General features: G+C 50.1%; 2 protein-coding genes across 6 annotated transcripts; one reads left to right on the plus strand and one right to left on the minus strand.

The window, feature by feature from the left end:
* Nucleotides 1–87: 87 nt before the first annotated feature.
* Nucleotides 88–3722, minus strand: MRPS7 (mitochondrial ribosomal protein S7). Its single transcript, XM_030505714.1, has 5 exons — nucleotides 3595–3722; nucleotides 2789–2980; nucleotides 2431–2494; nucleotides 1672–1839; nucleotides 88–838 (listed from the first exon to the last, which is right to left on the minus strand). Exons 1-5 carry the CDS (start codon nucleotides 3648–3650, stop codon nucleotides 617–619), a joined length of 702 nt encoding a protein of 233 aa, XP_030361574.1. The 5' UTR covers nucleotides 3651–3722; the 3' UTR covers nucleotides 88–616.
* A 15-nt stretch (nucleotides 3723–3737) lies between these two features.
* GGA3 (golgi associated, gamma adaptin ear containing, ARF binding protein 3) lies at nucleotides 3738–24074 on the plus strand. 5 transcript variants are annotated; one of them, XM_030505724.1, is made up of 19 exons: nucleotides 3740–3806; nucleotides 5822–5952; nucleotides 6341–7820; nucleotides 8901–8985; nucleotides 9701–9776; nucleotides 10264–10362; nucleotides 11146–11269; nucleotides 12392–12495; nucleotides 13027–13107; nucleotides 14189–14326; nucleotides 15342–15423; nucleotides 15897–16013; nucleotides 16962–17210; nucleotides 17823–17890; nucleotides 18285–18607; nucleotides 19131–19396; nucleotides 19577–19746; nucleotides 20438–20548; nucleotides 21700–24074. In XM_030505724.1, the coding sequence occupies exons 3-19, from the start codon at nucleotides 7682–7684 to the stop codon at nucleotides 21808–21810; spliced, it is 2343 nt and encodes a 780-aa protein (XP_030361584.1). In that variant the 5' UTR covers nucleotides 3740–3806; nucleotides 5822–5952; nucleotides 6341–7681; the 3' UTR covers nucleotides 21811–24074. The 5 variants fall into 5 exon arrangements, with proteins under 5 accessions (XP_030361588.1, XP_030361584.1, XP_030361585.1 ...); XM_030505725.1 differs by lacking the exon at nucleotides 5822–5952 and having other exon boundaries at nucleotides 3787–3806; XM_030505728.1 differs by lacking the exons at nucleotides 5822–5952; nucleotides 6341–7820 and having other exon boundaries at nucleotides 3738–3806.
* The last annotated feature ends 44 nt before the right edge of the window (nucleotides 24075–24118 follow it).

The following is a 24118-nucleotide window of genomic DNA, read 5'->3' on the forward strand; positions in this document are numbered from 1 at the left end:
CTCCTTAGGTGTAGGGTGTCAGCTTGGCCTGGTACAACCAGGGTAACTGGAAAGAGCAGTGTGAGATTCAACCAACAGACACAAAGGTTTGGACATGAGAAACCTTTCCCATACAACTGGTTTTATTTTGCTGTTTTTGCCATCAAACCTGCACAGACAATGCTGCTGATGACCAGAAGCAGTAATCAAAAAGGGCCTTTTATTGCCTTTTGTACCGTTGCTGCTAAGGGTGGTTGTGGTGTGGGAAAAAATCCAGCTCTGTTTGTAGCTGTGCAGCCAAAACCATTGCTGATTGCAGGAGCAGAGACTGACAAGTCTCCAGTAAAGGTAAGTGGAAGATTATTTTGTACAGCATTGCTGTAAGAAAACATCTAAGGCTTCTCTTCACAGGACAGTGATGACGAAGTAACCAGAGCAGGGGTTGGTAACTCCACACTCCTCCTTTTCCCATCCAAAGAAGCACAGAGGAACCTTGTGGGATCAGATGAGCTCTCCCTGGCTTAGTTCAGAAGCTGTCTGGAAGGGATCTTCCCTCTTTCCCTCTTCTTTCTGCCCAGTTTCTCCCAGGCAGGCAGGCGGCGCTGGGGCTGGTGGCACCGTGTCCCATGCACAGTCCCTACCACCAGCGGTAGTGGGCATAAGCCCGGTTGGCCTCTGCCATCTTGTGCAGCACGTGCTTCTTCTTGATGATGGGGCCCTCGTTGTTGTAGGCCTGGAGCAGCTCCTGGGAGAGCTTCTCGGGCATCAGCGTCCGGCGGTGCTTGTTCTCCCTGCACTCGGTGATCAACCACTTCATGGCCAGGAAGCGCTTCCGATTGTCCTTCAGAGGGACTGGGACCTGGGGAAGGTTCAAACCATAACAGTTGTCACACTGCGAGGGTGATATCACATCTCACAGTTATCACACTGTGAGGGTGCAGTAACCTGCTCTGCTCCAGCACTCACACAGATCCACCCCACGCTGCAGCTCCAGTGCCTGCATGCTGCTCTCTGCACTAAAACCAGCTCCCAGCACCTCCTCTCCCCCAATTCACCTCCTCTGCCCACAGAAACCGGCCACTGATACCAAATGATGTTCTGATCAGCCCTGCTACTGCCTTGGTATGGGCTCTGGAAGGACTTCTGGGCTGTTTGGAAGCTGGAACCCGGCTGGTTTGTGCTGCAGAGATGGGAGATGGTCCCCACTCCCTGGCACTGAATGACAGAAATGCCTCCTATCTTATTTCCCCACCAGGTCTCCATGTTGCAGAGCCTTTACTTAAAGACAGGTTCTGCTCATTTTCAACCCTCCACTGTATGTAGTTGATGTTTTCTGCTACACTGACCTGCCCCAGGGCTTTGGGACCTCTACCCAAGCACTGTGGTGCAGCACAGAGGATGACACTGGTAGTCCTGGGACTGCCGAGTTGTCTGCTGCCTGTCATTGATCTCTGTCTCCTTGGACAACGTTTGCTGCATACCCCTCATCTCATCAGAGAAGCAGAGACCATTGCTGACAGGGGAACTGCCATGCTCAGAGGCTGGGATCCTGATCTTGGTTTTAATGTGGTTTTAATCCCGATTGCAAAGTGTCTCTCCAAGGGGAGAAAAGCTTGAGCTCAGGGATGGAACCACTTCATCTGCTTCCCTAATCCTGTCCCAGCCAGATGTGCTCCCAGGCCCCCCTTTCACCTGGTAGGTTTTGCCTCCTCTTGTGATGCTGGTGAGCCCAATGATGGGCTGGCAGTTTTTGAGAGCCTGGTTGAAAATGACATAAGGGTTGCATTCAATTGTCTCCTTCTCATCTTCTGGAGCTTTGTGGTACTTCTCCAGCTGCTTCCTCTTAATGGTCTCTAGAGTCTTGGGACAAAGACAAGAAAGGAGACATGCAGAGCAGATGGCTCATCCCACTCCATGAAGGTTCATCACTTTTACAAGCACCCCATTTTCACTTGAGCAGCTGGGGAACATTTGGACACCGTGTGTCCCTGTTCCAAGGGTGGAACACACCAGATGGGACCATCAGCTAAAACCAGTTACTGTAGGTCAGAGCAGGGGTCAAAACTGTGACACATCTGTGAGATTTCATTGGCAAATTATACAGAATATAAGGCATGAAAGAGCTGGAAGGAAGATTATTTGAGAAAATTATGCTTTTAAGGGTATTATCTGGAGTTTATGCAGTACATAAGGTCCAAGGGCTACTGAAGAGTGGAAAGAGAACGTTCTCCATTAGGCTCTCACCACCTGGGCTGTGAGCTGAGTGAAATTGGGGCTTGTACAAAATGTCTTGTCAGGTAAGTAACAGCGAGAAAATGTGTGTGCAGGGACAAATGTGTCAGGACCACAGGGATGACCCGAGTTGTTGTATTTCCTAACTCCAGTGGACTTGATGTCCCAGCCTTCCATTTTGTATGGGTTTAACCTAACAGAAGAAATGTGAGTTCTCACCTGAGCCATGAGGCTTCTGGCCAGCACTTTATTTCCACCCTTCATCATCATATTGGTGAATTTACTGTAAACACAAAGCCAAAGGTGATTTGATTTTAATCACCCACAGAAATAAGCCACCCCCTTTGTGCCGTTCCCGTCATTAAGTCTGGGGGCTCCTGAATCTGCTGTGATTATCTCTAAGCACCGTCAGTCAAAGGACTGGCTTTGTGGGGAAAAGATTAACCTGGAATTAAAGGATTGTGCTGTACTAGAAGGCAACGGGCAGCACAGCAAGACAAGGCTGAGGAGCACAGCTCCCTGGCATTTTGGCTCCACAGGACCTCGCTGTAACACAGGAGATGCTGCTTTCTCTGACCTGATCATGGGGTCGCTGAACACGGAGCTGGAGAGAGTGGGGGGTGCAGCTTTTATGGGCTGAACAGCCTTAAGCTCCAGTTTTTCCTTTTCCTCATCCGTCAGCTCCTCTGAAGGTTTCCGGTACAATTCCTTGTTCACTTCTGGCTCGACGTAACTGGGGTTGTAGCGGCTCCATCTCACCTGCGTCAGCCTGCAAAGAACAAGAGGAGGAGGGCTGTAAACTCACACGTACAATACGTCATGACATGGGGAGATGTGAACACATCTCAGAGGGACACATTGGACTTGTGAGACATCTCCACCTTCCTCTCCATCACTGCATTTCCACCACGAGGCACATTCCAGGCCAGGCTGGATGTGGTTCTGGATAAGCTGGTCTAGTCAAGTTGAAATAGATTGCAGGGGGGTTGAACTAGATGATCTTAAGGTCCTTTCCAACCCAAACCATTCTGTGATTCCATAAATCAGGAGTTTCGCTGCAAACCACGCCAAAGGCACGGGTGGGACAGCGAATCCCAGGCACAGCACCGGGCTCCTGCCTCACCCGAGCCTCCCCGAGGGCCCAGCCTGTGCGTGCCTCAAACACACACCGTTCTGCACCCGTGCCGCAGGGGCGAATACCTTAAACCGGCAACCCATCCACCACCCACCGCGGGAGGCGCATCTCGGTGCGGAGCAAGCGGGCTTCGAGCCCGCCGCACCCACGCCCCGCAGGCAGCCCAAACAACCGCAACCCGTGCGCGGGGACCACCCCATCACCCCCCGCTCCCCGCGCCCGTGTGTGGGTGCCCCGGCCCCGCTCACCGCGGCAGCCATGCCCGCAGCCGCCAGCCCAGCGCCGCCGCCATGGGCGCCGCCATCTTCCCTGCGGGGCGGAGCCAAGCGCGGGAAAGAGGAGGGGGCGGTCCTTAGGTTGGCCACGCCCCCCTCCCAGAGCGGGTGTTGCGCGGGCGGGGCGGGGCTTGGGGCCGGCAACATGGCGGAGGCGGAAGGGGAGAGCCTGGAGTCGTGGCTCAGTGAGTACCCGCGGAGCCCCCGCCTCAGCGCCGGGGTCCCGCTCCCCTCCTCGGCACCCCCCCAGCACCGGCACCGCCACCCGCGCCCTTCCCATCGCCGCTCCGCTCTCCTCAACCCCGCGCCCTTCCCCATCACCTCAGCGCTGCCCCCCCCCACCCACCACCCCGTCCGCCTCAGCGTGGCCGGGCAGGGGAGGCGGAGGGCGGGTCGGTGCACCCCGGGCGCACGGAAAGGGGCTGAGGCCTCGCGGGGTCGCGGCCGCCGATCGCCCGCTCGGGTGTCCTGCGGCCCCGGCCGGGGAGGAGAGGCGCGGGGCGCTGGGGGGTGGTTGTTGTAGGGTCCATGGTTTGGGTCCGTTAATCGATGTGGTGCCCGGGAGGGGTGAGCAATGGGCGGGTTTGGAGCTCGCCTTGCGGGGCTGTGGGGTATTTTGGCCATGGAGGCTCATATATGTGTGTGTTCTCCCTGCTCCTGGGTTTTGGTTGTGTACAAAGCACTGCGCTGTTGGAAGTGCCCAGCCTTGGTGGTGGTTGTGAGGCTGAGAGCTGTAGGGATTCACCTAATAAATTGTATTGCTGTGTTACACAACCAGGATGGTGAAGCAGATGGGGTTTGCTCGGTGCCTAGCTGCAGTTTCAGGGTAGGAGGTCTGGGTGTGTGTTCCGTACAGGCTGGAATGCTTACAAACCCTTTGTCAAGATAAGGTGTATTTTATCACATCAGAGGCAGGTTAAACCCCAAACACGGCCTCTTCATCCCCAGCCCTTGCTGGGTATCTCCTCAGTGAGTGTCTCTCTGGGGGTCAGGTGGCTTTGGGGCTGTTGGCTGCAGAGAACCTGGTGCTGTGAGATCCCACCCCAGTGCCGGCAGATCCGGAATGATTCTTGAATGAATCAGTCATAAGAGTGATTGTTTTCCCTATATTCCATGCAGAGGGGCTGCCGCTGCTGTCCCTGGGAGGTTATCCTGGGCATGACCAGCTTGTTGTCTGGATTGTCTTCTTATTTGAATAGCTATTTGGTTACAGCAGTGAATGAAGTTCTGAAGTACTTGGGCACTAGGCAAAGAGCAGATGGTCATTAAATATCATAGAGTACAAAGCCTCTTACCCTTTCGGAGTTATCCTTCCATAAACATGATTAATTCTTGTTCTTTCTTGGTGGTTTTTATATAAAACTCAAACACATACCCAGTATCATCATCTCTTCCAGGAGTTACTGGCTAAATGACGTTTTCAGCTCTTCTTTCTCATTTTAGATCAATGCCTTCTGGCCCCTCAGCATTTTTGCTCCTCCTCTGAACTCCCACAGTTTGTCAATATCTCTTATTGTAGCCAGTGAGACACATGAAGAAACACCCACATCCCATCCTTTTAATCTTCCTCTGAGGAGCACTGACTCACCCAGTTCAGTTTGTGTGTGAAAATATCTCTAGTAGGAATGCTATTTTAGGTTGTGGAGCCTGGAAGGCTTCCTGCCTGTTTGTTTTGTGGGCTTGTTTTTCAATTGTGGATGTTAAGAGAGAACTTCTCTCTCCTTGGCCGAGCAGGAGGATGTTCTGCACAGGAGAACACACGCTGAAGGGTAGCGTTACAAAGGCCTTACTCACTGTGAGTAGTGCAGTGAGCCTGACTGCAGAGGTGTACACGTTTTTCAAGGCTCGAGTGTTGCATTCTCATTTCAGAGGATGCTTTTATGCCAGGTCACTGCCACAGTGATTTGTGCTGGTGTGATTTGTGCTGGTGTGATTCGGTTGCTCCTCCCATCATAGGGAGCACAGAGCATTTAGTGTATGTGAATTAGTGGAGGCTGGTGCAGCTTCCACCAGGCGTCCTGAGGGCTTTATTCTTCTAACCATCACAAAGCTGTGCTGTCCCCACTGCTAACCTGCTGTGCCCTTCCTAAAGGAAAGGGTGGAATTGCTCAGCCAACTTCCCGGTCACAGGAAGGTGGAAAATTGCCTCTTGCCAATGATTTTTCCTCTGTACCTTCCACGCTGCCCTGTCTGTCATCAGGTGGAGGCATAGACCCAGGAAGTAACATCATCCTCGTGTCCTAATACTGCAGCAAGATCTGCACTTCAGCCAGTGATGATCCAGCATCTTCATGTTTCCTGCCTCAGCTCAGGCAGCTGGGAGGAAAGAAGGTGATTCTGCTGTTCCTGCCAGCAGGCTCTGCTGCACTGAGCTGAAATAGAGGAGGAGGTTAGGAAATCCTGTCAGTTGTACAAACACAGCTGGAGCCCTTGACTTTAGCACTGCCTTTACTGCATCCAGAAGGAAGCTGTCTGTGTCTCACTCGTGTCAGGCTTAGGCACTGCGTCTCCATGTGATAGATGCAGATGGATGAAGTATTACGGCTGTCTTCAGTTCTTTTTCCCTTGTGTTGTCATGGGTCAGCATTCTCCTCCTCCTGGGGATACAAACAAAATCAGGCTGTTAGACTCAACATGCTTGGGCTGGGGGTTCCCAATTCATGTGCTAAGCCTGACCTGGGGGAAAGCCTTTGTTGGGATGGCTTTTGTCTCATTTCAGAAGTAAACCTGGGAAAATATGAGCTCTCATTACCAGGCAGTTAATGTCTGTGGTTCTCTGCCTTTCAACAGCTGTTTCTCTGTACAGAAAAGAAGCACCTTTGTTTCATATCTGATGATGCATCTGCATGTTAACTCCTGTTCCAGGGTCTAGCAGAGCAACTGAGGGCTGAATGGCCCTGGTGCTTAGGTCAGGTATGAAGCAACTTTATATGTCCAAGGATTTGATATTCCAGAGTGCCAAACTCTCCTTCCTGGAGTGAATCCTTTCATGTAAGTGTTGAAGCATATCTATAAGGCACTGCAGAGGAGCTCCCTGCCCACATCTGAAGTGTTCTGTGTAAAAACAGAGGACTTTTAAGTTATGCCTCGATAGACATGGTGCAGCTTCATGTAGGGGTGTCCTACAAAGGGGAATTTAGCTCACTTGGGCTGCTGTGCTCATGTGGCTGCACTCAGATGGCAATAAGGATTCGTACACACCATTGTGTTGTGTCAGGCAAACACATCGATTTCCAGAGCCAGGGAAGGATTCCTGATCAAGCTGATTAACTTCTATGATCTAGGGAGATTTTATGAGTGTTAAAAATAGGGAGTTTCTTCATATGGAACATAACATCCCTTCAGTAACCTCCTTCTGAGACTTCACTATCTCTCTGTGAGAGCTTCTAGTGCGAGAACTTAGATGAGTCTGAGCTCAATTTGGGAGTGTGAACTAATCCAGTGTCATTCCAATCTTTGGAGACGTTTGGAACAGCTTTAAAATTAACCCTTGGAGCACGGAACCATTGGTTACGTTTTCTGTTTGTACCACAGCTTTTTCCTACCTTCAGGATGTGCAGCCAACAAAAAGAGTTCATGTGGTTGAGTCTCCTTCTCTTTGTTTGTGCTCTTCCTGCAGTTATTAAGTACATTCCATTAACTCCAGCCAAGAACTGTGCTTTTTCATCTTCAGAGCAGCAGAGGTGCTTTGGAGCACTGAGCCATGCATGATGCCATTTGACTTGCATGAAAAGACTTCACATTGTTCCAAGCGCGTGGTCTCCTGCTGCTTCCAGGGTGCTGAGCAGTTGTGTGTGGTACCCAGGTTGAAGTGTCACATATGTTTTGAACAGTTGCTTGGCTCTGCAGCAGCTGTGTTTTGAACTGAGCCTCTCTTGAATCTCTTGAGTTCAAAAACCAGCTTTATAGCTTCACTTGTACAACAGGATGGGATCCTGCAGCTTGTCCTCCCTGCCTGCTGCCTCCTGCTTCTCCAGGGTCCCATGTAAGTCGGCAGCAGGCACAAGGATTCACCTCTGTGGAGTGTTTTACAGCTGAAATCCAGGGAATAAGTGACACAATGGCTTTACAACTATCCTTTTTTGAGGAGGAAGAAAACCCAAGCAAACCTTGTAGGCCTGCCACAGTAGGAGGACTGAGGTGCACTGTCAGAGTGGGGTTATTCTGTTTGGCAGCTGGGTTTCTCTACCTGTGGAAAGGTAAAAGGATGTGTTTTAATGATAACAAACAATGATACTTTGTGATGTAGCATGTGTGGAGTTTGTTACGCTTCCCTCTAGAATGAAAGCACAGGGAGGTGTTCCCTGCCCTTCATCCTCTGCTCTACACTATCCAGCTAAGCAATAGGTTCTTTTCTGCATCTCTTCTCATTGTATTAAGATTTTTATGAAGGCTTCTTAAATGCCAGCCCTTAGATGTATAGCAGGAAAGAAAACTCACCATGTCCAGTCATCTTAACTGGAAAATTAGGTTAAAGCAGGAATTTTGTCTCCTGTAAACCCAGTGCTCCGTCAGGGTTAAGCAGAATACGTGGATAAGATGCATTCATGGCAAAAAAAGCTGCTAGTAGCATCCCTGTTCTGCAATCAGCACAGTAAGTGAGGTCCTGGTGCCCAGGGGAGGAGCCTTCGGGAGCCTGAAATAGCCCAGTCAGGAAAGCATCGACCTGTGGGTCTGAGCAGGCAGGGTCTGAACTGCTGATCCCGCCCAGGCTGGGCTCATCATTAATTGCAAGAACCACTCCATGGATAATAATGAATTTCAGTTCATAATTCCCAGGAGGAATGCTAAGGCACCTAACAAATCAGCTGGCACTCTAAAAACAATGCTTAATGCTAACTGCCTTATATTAAACATCTGATGTTCCAGCTCTTCCACTAAACTTCCAGGGAATACACAATTTCCTGTGTAGAGAGTGTGAGGGTTTAGCTTTTGAGGAGTTTAATGGTACAGCCAAACAGAAAGAGCATTCAGGCAGAGGGAAGCTCCGTGAGCTCCCTTGTTTTATCTTGTGCTCTCATTTAGAGTATGGAAATAACATGTTTCTAAGTACTTGGGATTTGGCACCTGGCTTTTTGGAAAGCAGGGATTGCTGCTGGATGTTTGGATGTTTCAGCTTGAACACAGCCTTTTCTCTGAGCAAACAGATCACATGTGAACTTCTTCCTCCTGTTTTATAGTTGGCAAAAGATGTCAAATGTTTTTGTCTAGGAAGTGCATGACCTTTTCTACTGTTTCTTTTACTTGCTTGGTAATGTGTTCTCTTTCCCTTGCCAAAGATAAAGCCACTAACCCATCTAACAGGCAAGAAGACTGGGAATACATCATCGGATTCTGTGACCAGATCAACAAAGAACTTGAAGGGTGGGTGTCCCAAAGTGCTCTAGGCTTAATAAATTAATATTCACAGCTTTAACTATATCATTTGATCATCACACTTTCATGTTGTCTTTTATATATGCTGATATCACGAGGAAGATGTGGCTATAAAAGAAACAAGATGCTGTGAAGTGGGGGTTCTCTTCTGGGCTGTATGGCTGATACACACACTGAGCAGATGGAGAATGGGAACTCTGAATCTGCCCCTAATATCAGCAGCTGCAGCTGATATTAGCTCATCTGGCCAGAGTTCCTCTGGTTGCCAGGCTGTGAAATGGGGTCATAACTCTTCTTAGTGCCTCATGGGCCTCACATCCTTAAAAACGTTACAAGGAACCCTCCTGGCTCCCAGCATTCCCGGGAGCTAAGGAAGAAGTGTTTTCTTCTGGCAAAAAGAAACTAATGCAAGAGAAATGAAGTGATTTCCTGGGCTGGGAACTGGACTGGGAGTTGGTTGGCCCCTCCCAAGGAGGAATCTGGAATTGCTGGCTCACACTATGAGCCCTCGCTTCCTTTCCTATGTGCAAACACCCAGCCTTACAAAGATGCCTCTTGTTAGCTTTGTACACTGGTGGAAAGATAAAAAGTACTAATTTCATTGGATTATGTGAAACACATCTTATTTAAAGAGCAGAAAGTCTGAAACATCCTTGGCTGTGTTCACCTGCTTTGTGTGTAATGGGGGTGTGCTCTGTTTCAGGCCACAGATAGCTGTGAGGCTCCTGGCTCATAAAATCCAGTCGCCACAGGAATGGGAGGCAGTCCAAGCCTTGACAGTAGGTAGTCCTTACTCCTCCTCCTAAATCCACTTATATATCATCTTATGGCATCTGTGCAGAGTAGGAGAGATGTGCAGTGTGTCACTGGGGTCAGTTGTGGGGCTGAAAGCCCCAGTTCCCCTTTGCTGGGAGGGGGAGCACAGGGACCTCACTGAAGTGTCCAGGTTGCTCATTGCAATGGAGCAGTCAGAAATAACTCTAGTTTAGTTTTAGCTGCTTCCATTTGTTATCTTTGGGAAAGATTTGTGTTTATTGTGAGGACAACTAATGGTGAGATAACTGAAACACGTGCATACATGGCTGAGGGTGGGAGACCTGCCTGCCTTGGTGTGTCACCTCTAAAGATTTGGGGTTCATGTGTTACAGAGCAGGAATGTGTCTCACTGACATGGGTCTTTCAGTTCCTCTGTAAGCACACCTCAGCTGTGCTGTTACTGTAGGGTCTTGTGTTCACTTCAGCCCTGTTTTTGTTCCTTGAATGCAGGTGCTAGAAGCTTGTATGAAGAACTGTGGGAGAAGATTTCACAATGAAGTCGGGAAGTTTCGCTTTTTAAACGAGTTGATAAAAGTTGTGTCTCCAAAGGTTAGTCCTTGAGCCTTGTGCATTTACTTCTTGTTCAGCCTTTGTAAGCTACAGGCAGCATCCAAAATGTTTGCAGTGCTCTGGCTGGCTCATTGCATTTATTAGCCCGTATTCAAGAGCATTTATCTAAGGTTTTTTGGTTGGTTTATGTTCTGCTTACTCTTCTTCTCAGTAAGTTGTACTTACTTACCATCAGTCTCTGTTCTGTTCTAATCCTTCATGGAACTCAGGGGATTCTAAAGCTTGGGCTATGTTTTTAAGCAACCAAACCAAACTGCAGCATCAGTGGAAGAGAGGGGTGATGCAGAGGTTAAAACAAAACCCTTGGCAACACACCATAGTCCTCACTCTGCTGCTGACTTGCTGTGTAAAGAGGGCCTGGCTAAGTCCCTCAGCATTCATCAGCAGTGATGGTGATGGGGTGATAAATAGAGGCACCCCGTGGCATGACTGATGCAGCCGAGTATTCCCACATTCTATGGGGACAGGGGAGGGGGTAGATATTTGTACTGCTGTAATTTTTAAATAGCAAAATCCTGCAAGCCACAGAACAGCTGCTTTTTCCTTTGCTAAAGGTAATCACAAAGCTGCTCTTCACTGTTGCTTCAAATATACTAGAGGAGCATTTTTTCCTCTTAATAAGATGTATCTTAGATAACCTTGGCACTTGGGTTACACACCTTTAATGTACATCACTCAACTTCCATCCTCTGGGTTTGGGCTTTATTTGTGAAAAGAAGAAATCAAGAACATGGAGAATTTACATCTTTTGTCCATGTTTAGTACCTGGGAGACCGAGTCTCAGAGAAGGTGAAAAGCAAAGTCATCGAGTTGCTGTACAGCTGGACAGTGGCACTGCCAGAAGAATCCAAAATCAAGGATGCCTACTACATGCTGAAGCGACAAGGTAGGAAGTTGGCTGCTTGCTCATGCATCCCCTTCAGCCTGGGCTTTAAGCACAAGTGTCACAAAGTACACAGCTTCTAATGACATGGGGTCAGGGCTCTGCAAGGCTTTTACAAGGTTCTGTCTCTGAGGGAGATAGAACAAGGGAGAAACTCCCTGAAAAGCTTCTCATTATGTTTAAATCCCTTGGCCTGGGTTGGCTTTTTTAACTACCTTAGTTAAACACTTTGCAAATACTTTTGTTTTGGCTTGCAGAGCCTGTTTTTTGTTTAAGTTTTTCTGGCAGTAGATATTAAATGATTTGAACAAGTCTAATTTAAACTGAAATAAGAGCCTCCATTTACCCAAAGAAGTGATAAATGCTCCATCCCTGGCAGTGTTCAAGGCCAGGTTGAACAGACCCTTGGGTGACATGATTTAGTGGAAGAAGATGTCCCTGCCCATGGCAGGGGGTTGGAACTGGATGATCTTAAGGTCCTTTCCAACCCAAACCACTCTGTGATTCTCTGTAGCCTTTTGTGTTCTTTTAACTAGATCACTTTACAACTGCACCTTTAGTTCAGCTGATACCACATTTCCTGTGTAGGCACAGTGAAAAAAGCTCAGCTGAGAAGCTGCAGCTCCAGTGCAAGCCCAGTTGTGAGGCTGAGCACAGATCTAAGTGGCAATGGAGCAAGCAGGGACTTAGCTCTGCCCCCAGTCGTGGTTAGGAGTGGGCTCAGCACCCCACTTTGCATTGCTGCTCTCCTGCTCAGCTCGTACAGGTATCCTGCCCTTGAGTCTGCACAAAGCTGGGTTGTCTGGGACTTAGTGCTTCAACAGCTAAAATAAAAGGGGGGAAAGACAAATAGTGGAGAGCTATTGGTTATACTGAGCTATTAGAGGAGCAACATGGACATGGCAGCACATTTGTGGGGTTTTGGCCTTTCTTTCCCAAAGAAACGGTGTTTCTCCAGCTAGCATGCTCAGTGACACTGATCCTGTATTGCTCATTGGCACACGGTGCTGGGGTCTGTGGGCACAGTGACTGTGTGTGGCTTTGACAGCAGCCTGTGAGTAGCAGGGTGCACTGCCTGGTGTGACTGCGTGAGCAAACCCACAGGGGTTCCCTTTCTCCTTTCAGGGATCGTTATGTTTGATCCTGTGATTCCTGCAGACAGAACCCTGATTCCTTCTCCACCGCCTCGTCCCAAAAACCCTGTGTTTGATGATGAGGAGAAATCCAAGGTACAGTGAACACTTCTACCATAATCACTAATGAAAAGTGATTAGTCAGTGCACAGTTAGAATAAGGAAAGATACTGATTCAGCTTTTATTTTCGGGGGGGTGTGTGTACTTGCACAGAACTCATTGCTTTGTCCACCCGCCTAACCTGAAGTTCCAGTGCAAGCCTTGTCTGTGTCACCATTATGAGGCTATTCCTGGTTAAAGTGGCATCCTGCTGTACTACTAGAGGCAGAGAACATTTCACACATAGGACCAAAAATGATATATGGGAGGAATAATGGTGTTGTGTCAGAAGTCTCTGAGGTTTCACAGCATATGTCCTGTGCAGAAGCAAGAATGCAGCAACTCACATAAAATAATAAACCATAAATGGCTCCTGCTGAAGTCACTGAACTACAGAAGCAGTGTAAGCTTGGTGACACTGGGCTGTATCTCTTTCCCTCTGAATTGTTCTCTTAGATTCCTTTCTCTGCTTCCCTTTGTCAAAGGGTCTTTATTTGCTTCCTGAATATCCTCTTCTCGTCTTACAGCTTCTAGCCAAACTGCTGAAAAGCAAAAACCCAGATGATTTACAAGAGGCCAACAAGCTTATCAAATCCATGGTAAAAGAGGTAAGAAATTCCTGCAGGATTGGTCCCAGACAGCAATCTGCTTGCCAGCTTTCCAGCAATTTGACTTCAGAATGGTGGAGAGCTTTAGGATCATGTGAATGGCAGAACCTGCATTCCTCAGGCTCCGGGAGCACTGTGTTAGCACATCCCATAGTCAAGCTGTGGGGACTGGATGAGACTGACCACCAGTGACATCCAGCCTCTTATTCTTTCTTAAAACCTCTAACAGTGCTAACTTGCATCTAGTCCCTGTGTCCCCCAATAAAAGGGGTGTCATCTGATGGCTTAGTAGGGCTCTGTGTGATATGAACGTGTTGTGATTTTGGCTCTAGCTTGCAACTGGGAGTTGGTGTCTCTGGTGGAGGCCATGGCAAGAAGGGACAAGGATTGAATGCCCCTTGTTGCAATCACACTCTCATCACTCAGGATAGTATTTCATGGCAGGGTTTGGTGGAGCATTGCAGCACCACCCCTGGATACTGAGGACTGAGTCATTGGAGCATGTCTTCTCACAAGCAGGCTTCATGGAAACACCTTCCTGTTTGTAGAGCATCCACCCCAGGCAGGCATTAGAAACTGGAGGCCAGGAAATGACTCACGGTGATTCTGGCAAAAAAAGAGGGTAGCTTCTAGACTGAAGAGGACGTGTAGGTTATTGAAGTGCTTCAGTCAAGCTCATCTTGTCCCCAGGGCAGACTGTCCTACGTCTGTAGTTGGAATCTCAAATCCATAGGTGGACATTTTGGACCAGAGAGTGCTTGTTGCTCCTAGTAAATGTTTTGCTTCAAACTCATCTTTTTCATTAAATGACATCAAGTGACCAAAAAAAATCAATCTTCTGGAAAGGTCAGAAAGGAACTTTTCTATTTTGATGTATCATCATCTTTGATGATACATCAAAGTCTATTGTTTGGAAAAGATAATAAAATGAGCAAAGCTTCATGTGAATGGAGAGGTGGTTGGTTGGTTTATTTCTAAGCTTAACCTTAAATAGGCATTATTTGACACAGGGAATAGCTGTTGTGGTACCATGGACCTCTACAGGGAAACTCACTTTATGTGTGTGTTTTACTCCCTGAAGGACGAGGCTCGGATTCAGAAGGTGACAAAGCGCATGCACACGCTGGAGGAAGTGAATAACAATGTGAAGCTGCTAAATGAGATGCTGGTTCATTACAGCAAAGAGGAATCATCAGAGGCCGATAGGGAGCTCATGAAGGTGGGTCTGAGCTGCTCCTGGAGTCAATCCTTTCTCCTGACAGGCTTGAGTTTTGCAAGGAATTACAGGGAGTGCAGTAAACCAGAGAGCAGTGGTGAGAAACAAGAGCAGGAAATGGCAGGAAAGAAAAGAACTGTTTTTAAAGCCTTTCAGCAAAGGACTCAGTGGGTAATAGCTTGGGTTTGCACATGCTTGAAGTGAGGGACAGCTGTGCTCCAAAACTGCAGTGTGGCACAATCAGGAAGCTGCAGTTTGTAATTGCTTGCTGCTGTTAGGACACAGTGATTGCAGATCAGAGCTGTCCCTTACAGCACTGTTATGGATAAACTAAAGGCTGAAGGGGCAGAAAATACGACCTCCCCTTCAAAGGAAGAGTTTTAACTAGTGTTAGAAGGCTGGGAGAACGTCAGAAGGGTAAAAATGAAACCAGCCACCAAGGATGGTTGGATAAGCCCAGGGGCTTGAAGAGTTGCACTGGATCTAATCTAAAACATTAAAACTACTCATTTTAACAGGCTCCCGAAACAATGATAAGAAGCTTGAGAAACTGATTGGTTTCTGTGAAACATTTCCTTCTTGCCACCTTTCTTCTGTGCCATTGCAGACTCTGAGGAGTGGTTGCAGCACAACTGAAGCACAGTAGTTGAAATACAACTCTGCTCTTCCTGTGGCTTGTAGGGACTAAGTGTAGTACAAGGGGTGAACATCTCTTTTGGCCTAGATCTGGCCTAAGTGCTGATGTGAGGGAGGGCTGGGTGATGTTGTGTTGAGATGCAGGCTGTGTTAAGGTTCCCAGGGTCAGGTAATGCTTCACAGCCTGTTAATAGGGCAGGGACAGGGGATCCTGGTTGTCCAGCTACACTGGCACCTTCATTGTCCAGCTACACTTGCACCTTCAGCACAGGGAGACTGGTTTCTCTATTCTGGGCTTTCCAGTGCGTGCCTGGGGAGTCATTCTGTGCTGACTGCTATTGCTGGTGGCTCCTGGCTGATGAAACCCTTTGTCCTCTTGTAGGAGCTCTGTGAGAGGTGTGAAACCAAAAGAAGGACATTATTCAAGCTGGCCAGCGAGACAGAGGATAACGACAGCAGTTTGGGTGAGCTGAATGCCACGTCTCCTTTCCTCATTGCTTTTGTGACCTGGGACTGTGCGAGGGTTCAGCAGGGGAATGGCTGCTGGGAAGGCAGCTCCTCGCTGTGATGCACTTTGCTTTGAACAAGCAGATAAAAGCCTCTTTATCCTTATCATTTACATTCAGGCAAGGACTTGGCAGTAGAGTTGATGATCAGAGGAGGCTGGGGGTGCTAATGGGGGAGAGCTGCTGCTTTGGAAGGGGAAGGGGGTTGCTGTGGGGAGCAAAGCCTTGGATTCATTTTTATATTGTAACTGTAATGTGCATGGGCCTAGAAAAGTCAGGGTGTTGTGTGGAGGAGCAAAGCAAAGGCAGGGAGTAATGGAGCTCATGGCCAAGCAATCATGGGTTATCTTCTTGCTGATGATTCAGTTGGTGCTCTCAGTGGGAGCAACATGACTCAAGTCCTGGAGGTCGTTTCTCTCTCTCACGTGTAGGGGATATTCTGCAGGCCAGTGACAATCTGTCCCGTGTGATAAATTCCTATAAGAAAATCATAGAGGGACAAGTGCTCAATGGTGAAGTGGATCTCCCTGGGATGTCTGTAGTGGAAGGTGAGTTCCTGGGAAGCCAACTGTTCCAGTTTTGAATCCTGCAGTCCTAAGGCTTTTGGACAGGGTTTCCTATCGTGCTAAGGTAGAAAACTGATGGTTCTTGTGGCCAACAGTTTGTTGGATCAGAGGGGGACAAGACAGCTCCTAAGCAGGGGATAAATAGCTCTGGACATGGGGAACAGTGCTGCAGCTTTGCCTTTTCCATTGCTTATTCCATATTGAAACCTTTGATAACATCAGGAACAAAACTGCATCTGAATGGTTTGTGTGGCTGGAAGTTTCCATTCATTTTCCTCTCCACGTTTGTCCTTAATGGGGACATGCAAGGTGAAGATGATCTTACCAAAGGACAAGAGCAGGAAGGAAGGTGGGAGCCAGGCCAGAGGTGCTGTTCCTGGCTTTGCCAGCAATTCCATTTGTGAATTTAGGCTGGTTGCCCACTTGACACTTCAGCTTCACCATTGAAGCTCTGGAATGTGTGTGTGTGTCAGAACTCCCGTTGGGGAGGCAGTTAAACATTTCTGGATGGAGAGCAGCAGAGGAGTGCATGGTGCTGCCTGGCAGCATCTCATGGAGACAAGACTGTCCTAAACAGAAAGACCAAGCCAGTAGGAGTTTTCCTCAGCTCTCTGGTAGCCCTCTTTGTTGTAAGTCTGTAGCCTCATCTGAGCTCAAAAGGTTTTGAAACTATTACAACTTACACTACAAGAAGCACTGAGGTGCTGATTTTCAGAGAGAAGTTTCCAAGTCTCTTGGTTGATTTAAGGAGCCTGTGGCCAGCAAATGCTGAGGCAGAAAGCACGTGGGCTTCCTGTGTTCCAGAGAGCCATGATAGAACGAGGATCTGTGTTACCTAAACCATCTCTCTGATCATTTCTTCTGTACGCTGGGTTTGCTCTGAGCCTCTCGCCTTCTCTCCTAGTAGTGCTCTTCTCCTGTCTGCTGCAGGGAGTAACTCCACAAGTAACCTCAACACCCTCATCGACCTGGCTGGACTGGACGTCACCAGCACCCCGCCACCTCCACTGCCACCCAGCACCCTGACACCAGCCCCCCCAGCAGAAATCCCCATCCTGCCACCTCCTCCCCAGGCATCTGCTCCCCTGAGGAGCAGCTCCTCTGGCCAAGTGGAAGCTGCACCCGCTCAGCAGAGCAGCAGCTCCCTCTCCTTGCTGGATGAGGAGCTGCTGTGCTTAGGTAAGACACTGAGGGGCTCAGAAAAGGGCTACTCCGTCCATGCCTAACAAAGACTGCTTTCTTCCCTCTGCTTGAGTGAGGGCTGGCTGCGTGTGTGGTGTGCCAAAAAGGAGCATGAGATGCCTTTTGGTTTCTAGAGAAGTGCAGGGGACATTCCCTTGCCTCATGCTGGATATGAGACCTGGTCAGTGAGTCAGGACTGAAAACTCTGATCTTCCCAGAGCTGGCTGCATGTAGTAATTTGAGTGTAACTGCAGTTTGTCCCTGTAGGTGCTTGGACATGCAGTTTGGTGCAGGTTTCACCCCTGTACCAAAGAGTGCTAAAGAACAAGGTGCCTTAGAGGGGTTGTGTGGAGGAGCCTGCAGCATGCCTGCCTGTGGAGCCCAGATGGAACAGAAAAGGACACTGCAGATCAGGAAGGGTTAGAAGAGCTGTGTGCAAGGGGTGGCTGACAGCTCCTGTCAGTCTCTTTTCCTCATCACATTCTTTCCTCAGGTTTTGGGCTCTGGCAGAGCTGAATCGAGCAGTTTGATGGTACTGGAGCAGTTGCCAAGGGGTGACCCCTCACTCATCTCCTCCTCCAGTCACCTACTTGTTGTTTTCCCTTTCAGGCCTGAATGACCCAGCCCCGGCAGCAGTGAAGGAGACCTCAGAAAACAACCAGTGGAGCATGTTTGAGGTAGGAAGGAGAGTCTGGGGTGAAGGGGAGGGTTTGTCATTGTGGGAGGCCTCAGAACCCACTGTGTCACCTTGGAGAAGCATGAGAACAAACATAGAGGCAGAGGGGCAGCTGTTCCCGAGGGGAAGTCTGGCTTAGCCCTAAAATCCGGGATAGCTGTGTGTTAAAGAGAGTGGATAGCCCTGAACCTGGCTTTCTCAGTTTCCCATCTGTCCCCCATGATGTTAGCACTTCCTTTGCTTAAATTACAGATCAGATGTAGCCCTGACATAGGCCACAGACTTTGCTGCTTGCCACCCAGCACCTGTGTTTGCGGTAAATCTATCTCCCTCTGTAACACCTCCACAGCGGGGGGTAGCAGCGAGTTAGAGCATCTCCTTGTCCTCTCTTTCAGAATGACCACTTGGACCTGGATTTCTTTAACCCGAAGATGGTGACTGTTACTTGCAACTCTGCAGGGAACCCCCTTCTCCATCCCACATCCCAGACCACGTGTGGAACGTCAGTGACGCTGCCCTCTGCTTTCACAGCCTCTCAGGCTGCTCCAGGCATCCCAGCACCAAACTCAGCACCATTTGTGTTCCCTGCTGGACCAGCTGCCCCTGTGGGGCCTCCCAAGACTATTCCAGCTGCTCCTGGGTATTTCACCTCGTCTGTGGGGAGCAATATGTCACATAAGATGGATGCATTGGGACAACTCCTTGAAGAAGCCAAAGGGTAACCTAAAGTCCTGGGCTTTGCTGTGTCTCTGCACTTGGAAAGCCAAACTTGCTGCAGCATCAGCTTCAGAGGCTGACTCCAAACTGTCTGGTTTGGTAGAAATGTGTGATTGGGATTTGTCTTCTCAAAGGGTTTTGGTTTATAAACTGATAGGGGGGTCCCACCTCTGGGAGGGAAGGGCAGGCACCCCTAGGGAGAGCACAGCACCCGTGCTCTGGCCTGATATAACTGTGTGGTGTGAAGTTGAACAGGCTGCTGAGGTGCAGAGACCCCTCTTAGCCTTGCCCACCTTGAGATGGTAGGACTCTGCTTCCTTCTTGACTTACACAAGCGATGCCTGACCCTACCACCACCACTTCCCCTATAGCTCTCCTCCTTACATGAGACTGTACTGAGCGACAGACTCCAGTCTGGCTCCAGGCTGCTGCTTTGTCCTCGAGATCTGTTACCTCCAGGTTTGTGGTGAAATTCCTGCTTCGCTTCCCGCTCCATTTCCCATGGTTTTCTGTCTCTCTTGCAGGACTGCCACCCAAGGCCTGGCGACACCCTCGGTGTTCCCTGGGGCTGCTTTGCCAACCACTGTCACCTCTGCCCCCTTGATAGCTCCCGCAGGGCTGCCAGCCACTGCCCCTGCAGCCCCGCCAGCTCCTTTCCCAAGCAGCTGCCCTGCGGGCTCGGGAAGCCCTCTCTTCCAGCCAGCAGCATTCCAGCAGCAAGGCAGTCCCGTGAAAGCACCTGAGATTTCGTTGGCCAATGTCCACGTTCCCTTGGAATCCATCAAACCCAGTGAGTATTTTGGGATTTTCACCTTTCTGTGAACATTCCTGAAAAGCAAAGTTTCTTCCCAAAGCTTATGAAGTAGAGAGAAGGGTTGAGATGTCCCAGCTGAGCAGTCAGAGTGTCTCATGCTGCCACAGCTCATCTTCTGCACCATAAACCTGCATTCCCCTTCCCTCCCCGTGGCAGGCAGTGCCCTCCCAGTGACAGCCTACGACAAGAACGGCTTCCGGATCCTCTTGCACTTTGCCCGGGAATGCCCGCCGGGAAGGGCGGATGTGCTGGTGGTGGTGGTCTCCATGCTGAACACGGCACCGCTCCCCGTGAAGAACATCGTGCTCCAGGCTGCAGTGCCAAAGGTAGGGATGGGGCCAGACCCACAGCGACCTGAAGGCTTTGGGAAGGCCTGGATGGGAACTTGGGAATTGGGGCAGCCTGGTTCTGCCTTTCTCTAGGCTGTGCTCTGCCTGTTCCCAGAACATAGAGGTGGTTGTCGGGGCGCACTGACTAGGATAAGTCAAGCAGTGCAGGCAGTGTTCTGTTTGAATTGCTATCCACGATCAATCCAGCTGCGTGTGTTCATGAAGGTGGCTCAGACAGACTCTGACATGGACAGAGCCACCCTTGAGGTCTTCAGGATCAGAGTTTTTAAGACATCCTAAATGTAACAGTATGTTCCATTCTGCTCTTACTGCACCTGGATGATTTTGGATGGGCAGCTTTGTGCTTGAAAACCAGCCTGATCTCAGCTGTGATCTGCTGCTGTCAGGAAGGTGTTCACATGAAAACCTGGCAACGGGCACGCACATGAAGGTGCTGTTGGTGTTCTGAGCAGTGCTTTTACGCTGGGCTGACTTGTCAGTACCTGCTCCAGTCATGTAGGAACATGTTCCTGTCATGTAGGGCTGGCTCATTTCCTCACCCTCACATATGGATTGATCCTCTCCAGTTTAGATGTGTGCTGTTACCTCCCCAGCCTGTGCAAGGATCTCTCATTGTCCCCAGGGCAGGAGATAACCCCTGAGGTTCCCCTTTCTCTTTCCCTTGCAGTCCATGAAGGTGAAGCTCCAGCCCCCCTCTGGCACAGAGCTGTCTCCCTTCAATCCCATCCAGCCGCCTGCTGCCATCACCCAAGTCATGCTCCTGGCAAACCCTGCCAAGGTGAGAGGGGCAGCGGGGTTCATCCTGTCGGGTTCGGTGTAAGCTGCATTCTGAGGGGGTTGGACCAAACATCTGGGCAGATGCTGCTGTTTGTCCTGTCCCTGCCCCCCAGGGGTGGTTCCTGCATAACGCTGGTGCCTGAATTCAGGGCTGGAGGGAGGCTCTTCCCCAGCAGACTTTGTCAATGAGGAGAGGGATGAGAAGGACTTTTCTCTCAGCAGAAGGGCCACAGACACATGAGGCTCAGCTTGAAGGGGTGCAGTTGGGGCTGTACCTGCCCCCCTTTGTGCACTGGAAGTGTCTGGCTTTGGTGATAACGAGATTGATGTCAAAATCAGCTGGTGCTGTAGCTGTACTTTTGTTGTGTTGAGGCTGTAGCCTGATGGACCTGAACCAAGAGACCCATGTCAGATCACATCTGTTCCCTTGTTCTGTGGGGACGTCCCTGGGACCAGTGGAACAATGTGGATAACACTTCCTTCCCTTTCTGCTGATGGTGCTGGGAGCACTGAGCAGCTGCTTGTCCTTGCTGTGGTTACCCATTTAAGTAGCCCCCCCCATAAAGCCCAAAGCTGTGTGCTGGGGTACACACAGATGTGCTCATCTGGATGTTACTGCTTGAGAATTACAGCAAAAGGGTCCCTAAAGCATCAGCTGAAAGCTTTGAGGTCCAAAAGGCTAAATGTCAGAGGGGTTTGGTGGGAAGATGGACAACGCTGTGGGGTGCATGGTGATCCCCTCATTGAAGGACTGGCTCCACCTCCTGCTTGCTGCCTCACTCCGAGTTTTGCAGAGCAGGAACTGTTTGATCTTCCTCCACATGATGGGGAGTTGAATTTGGGAAGCGTTGAGCTATTCCAGCAGCATTCCTCAGGCTCGCTGCACAGCAGCTGAGCAGTGGGGGCTGGCCACGTGCATGCACACAGGTCATTCCTGCTTCCCTCCTGCTGCTCCGTGCTAAGCAATAAAGCTTCTGTGCTATAAAAACTGGTTTGCTGAAGAGCTGAACCCCCCCGTGGCCTTCACCATGGCCCTGTGCCCCTGCTGGGTGCTGCAGAACCCTGATGCTCCGTGTCCAGCTGTAGCAGTGTGGTGTTTGGGAGCCACTGGGGCTGTTCTCACCTTGCTCTTGGCTTTTGTCTCATCTGCAGGAGAAAGTGAGGCTGAGATACAGACTGACCTTCACGCTGGGAGAGCAGCCCAGCACAGAGGTGGGCGAAGTGGATCAGTTTCCCCCCGTAGAGCAATGGGGGAATCTATGACCTCGGGCCGCTGCCAGAGACTGTGTGACAGGACGAGGAGGGGCTCCCGCAGGACTGGGATGGCCGTGGCGTGGCGAGGGGCACACGTGCTGTCCACTGGTGATGTTCAGCTTTGGTTACATGTCCTGCCCACTCTGCTTGTAGCTTTAGTCCAGAATGTTTTGCCCCACGTTAAAGGGGTCCTGGAACATTTATGCCAAGCATGGACTGAGGTGGCAGCCGGTACCAGGCGGTGCTGCCTGCTTTCATCTTGACCTCGGGGTGGATCTGGTTCTACCTTCCACTCTGTTAAACTTGAAGCTATTGTATTTTGAGGGGAGACCTGTCAGCAGAAGGGATTTAGTCGGCTCGTTCCTGTGCTGCTGTCCAGAGATACCACAGCCTGGCGGGGTGATGATGCCACCAGGAGCTTCCTCAGTGCAGAGCCCTCACACACGCCCTCCCTTGGGCTCTCCCCTCCTCAGTGCCACACGGACCCGCTGCGCACGGCGAGCAATAAGGCTGGATCCAGGAGGGAATGCTGATTTTTCACACTGAAATGGCACTTAAATCCCTTCCTCCCCCTCTGCTGCTTCATTCCCAATGGCCAACGTAAGCAGCCCCTCGCTCTGTGCTGTGTGATGCTGCTCTGTCTTTAGTGGGTCTGTATTTGACACTACTGCCTCCCTTCTGTATCCGCTCGGGGAGCTGAGGTTTGGATGCAGGTGGTTACACTGGTTATTTTTCTGCCTTCATCGCATTCCCTAATGTGGGAAAAGAGGAAATGTGTCGTGAGGAGGTAAACAGGGCTGGGATGGAGGGCTCGGTGGTGGTGGAGGACAGCACCCAGCGTGCAGGAATGGCTTTACAATCACTGATCAGGTGCAGCGACTGAACCCAGGGATGAGGAGAGGTGCCTCTCGCGTCCCCTCGTGCGGGCAGTATTATTATTGTAGTTGAATACTGTGTTTTATTGAGCTGAGTACAATGACATACAAGATGTAAATAATAGAGCTATAGGATATTTAAATAGGAACAAGCAGGCAATGAATGGAAAGAAGCTCCTCTAGGCTGGAGGTGCATGTGTGGGGTTTGATGCCCCGTTAATGTATTAAGTAAAAGTGGCCAAGTGCAATTGTCTCTGCAAGGGGGGAAGCAGTTTGGCTGGACACTGGAGGTGTGTGCTAACAGGGGGAGAATCATAGAATCATGGAATGGATTTGGGTTGGAAGGGACCTTAAAGTTCATCCAGTTCCAACCCTCTGCCACGGGCAGGGACACCTTCCACTAGAGCAAGAAAAGCCAACCCTTCCTGCTGCAGAAATGAGATTAAAGTCACAAAGACGTGGTTCCAGCAGCCCCTTCCTCCTCCATTTCCAATCTCAAGCAGTGCCTCAGTGAGCATTGAGACTGGTTTAGATTAATGGGGTTCTTCACGTGCATTGCCCACAGCACAGGTAGGGCAGGTCCTTGCACACTGCTCGGTGCCACCAGGCAGCAGCTCTTACCAGAGCAGAGCGGGAGCTGTCAGCTGGAGCACTGGGAGAACCCACACAAGGAGGAGAGCCCTGCCTGAGGTAGGAGAACTGTGGAGGAGAAGGTGCTGCTGAATTCATGGTGGCTGTAAAACCCATTGCTGCAAGTGCAGCTCTGAGTTCCATGCAGCTGCCTTTACTGTGTTGTAAAGTAAAATCACTGGAGGGGAAAAGCTCAGCAGATTCAAAGGCCTGAGAACCTGCTCAGGGGAGGCACCAGTTGTAGAGACCCCTGAAGGTGGACTCAAAGCTCGGCCAAGGACCTTGTGTAAATGCCTGGTCTGAAGCTCATGAAGCTCCCTGGGGGCATATGAGAGAGGCGGGTGCGCTGCTGGGTCCCTAAAGAGCAGTTTTAACCTGACAGCCAAGGCCAGGGGAAAAGGAGAGAATTCTTTCCGATGCTGCAGGTGGTGCTCAGGAGGTGGCAGCGTGTCCTGAGGCAGCAGGTTTCACTGCTGGGAGTGCGTGAGGCTCGCTGTGGCTTTGGGGAGGTCAGAGGAGCACAAGTGCTCTCTGCAGCCTGGCTGTGTCCTGTGTTAGCGCTGCCCGCGCTGTGCAGCCGCACAGAGAGAGGCTTCCGGAGGCCTGCAGCCTGCAAATGCCTCGTTAGAAGCTTTGGAAATGAAAACTCGGAGTGTTCCTTGTCTGTAGGGTGAGGTTCCTGCTCGCCCCCAACAGCTGTAACTGTACATACGTCTCAGATGCATTCGATCTGCTGCATGTGAAATAAACTGATTTCCCTACTTTGCTCTCTGGGTCGCCCTTACTCGTGTGAGTGCTGCTGCGGTCGGTGC

Source organism: Strigops habroptila, chromosome 14 (genome assembly GCF_004027225.2).
Source record: "Strigops habroptila isolate Jane chromosome 14, bStrHab1.2.pri, whole genome shotgun sequence".
NCBI classification, from domain to species: Eukaryota; Metazoa; Chordata; class Aves; order Psittaciformes; family Psittacidae; genus Strigops; species Strigops habroptila.

What these genes read in the sequence shown, in the direction of transcription:
- MRPS7 (XM_030505714.1), bottom strand. Translation starts at nt 3,650, where the DNA reads ATGGCGGCGCCCATGGCGGCGGCGCTGGGCTGGCGGCTGCGGGCATGG. An exon ending in CTGCGGGCATGGCTGCCGCG is followed by an intron (nt 2,981 to 3,594) that starts GTGAGCGGGGCC and finishes TGTTCTTTGCAG; the next exon opens with GCTGACGCAGGTGAGATGGA. An exon ending in TTCAGCGACCCCATGATCAG is followed by an intron (nt 2,495 to 2,788) that starts GTCAGAGAAAGC and finishes TTGTGTTTACAG; the next exon opens with TAAATTCACCAATATGATGA.
- GGA3 (XM_030505724.1), top strand. Translation starts at nt 7,682, where the DNA reads ATGGCTTTACAACTATCCTTTTTTGAGGAGGAAGAAAACCCAAGCAAA. An exon ending in CTACATGCTGAAGCGACAAG is followed by an intron (nt 11,270 to 12,391) that starts GTAGGAAGTTGG and finishes TTCTCCTTTCAG; the next exon opens with GGATCGTTATGTTTGATCCT. An exon ending in ACCAGTGGAGCATGTTTGAG is followed by an intron (nt 17,891 to 18,284) that starts GTAGGAAGGAGA and finishes CCTCTCTTTCAG; the next exon opens with AATGACCACTTGGACCTGGA.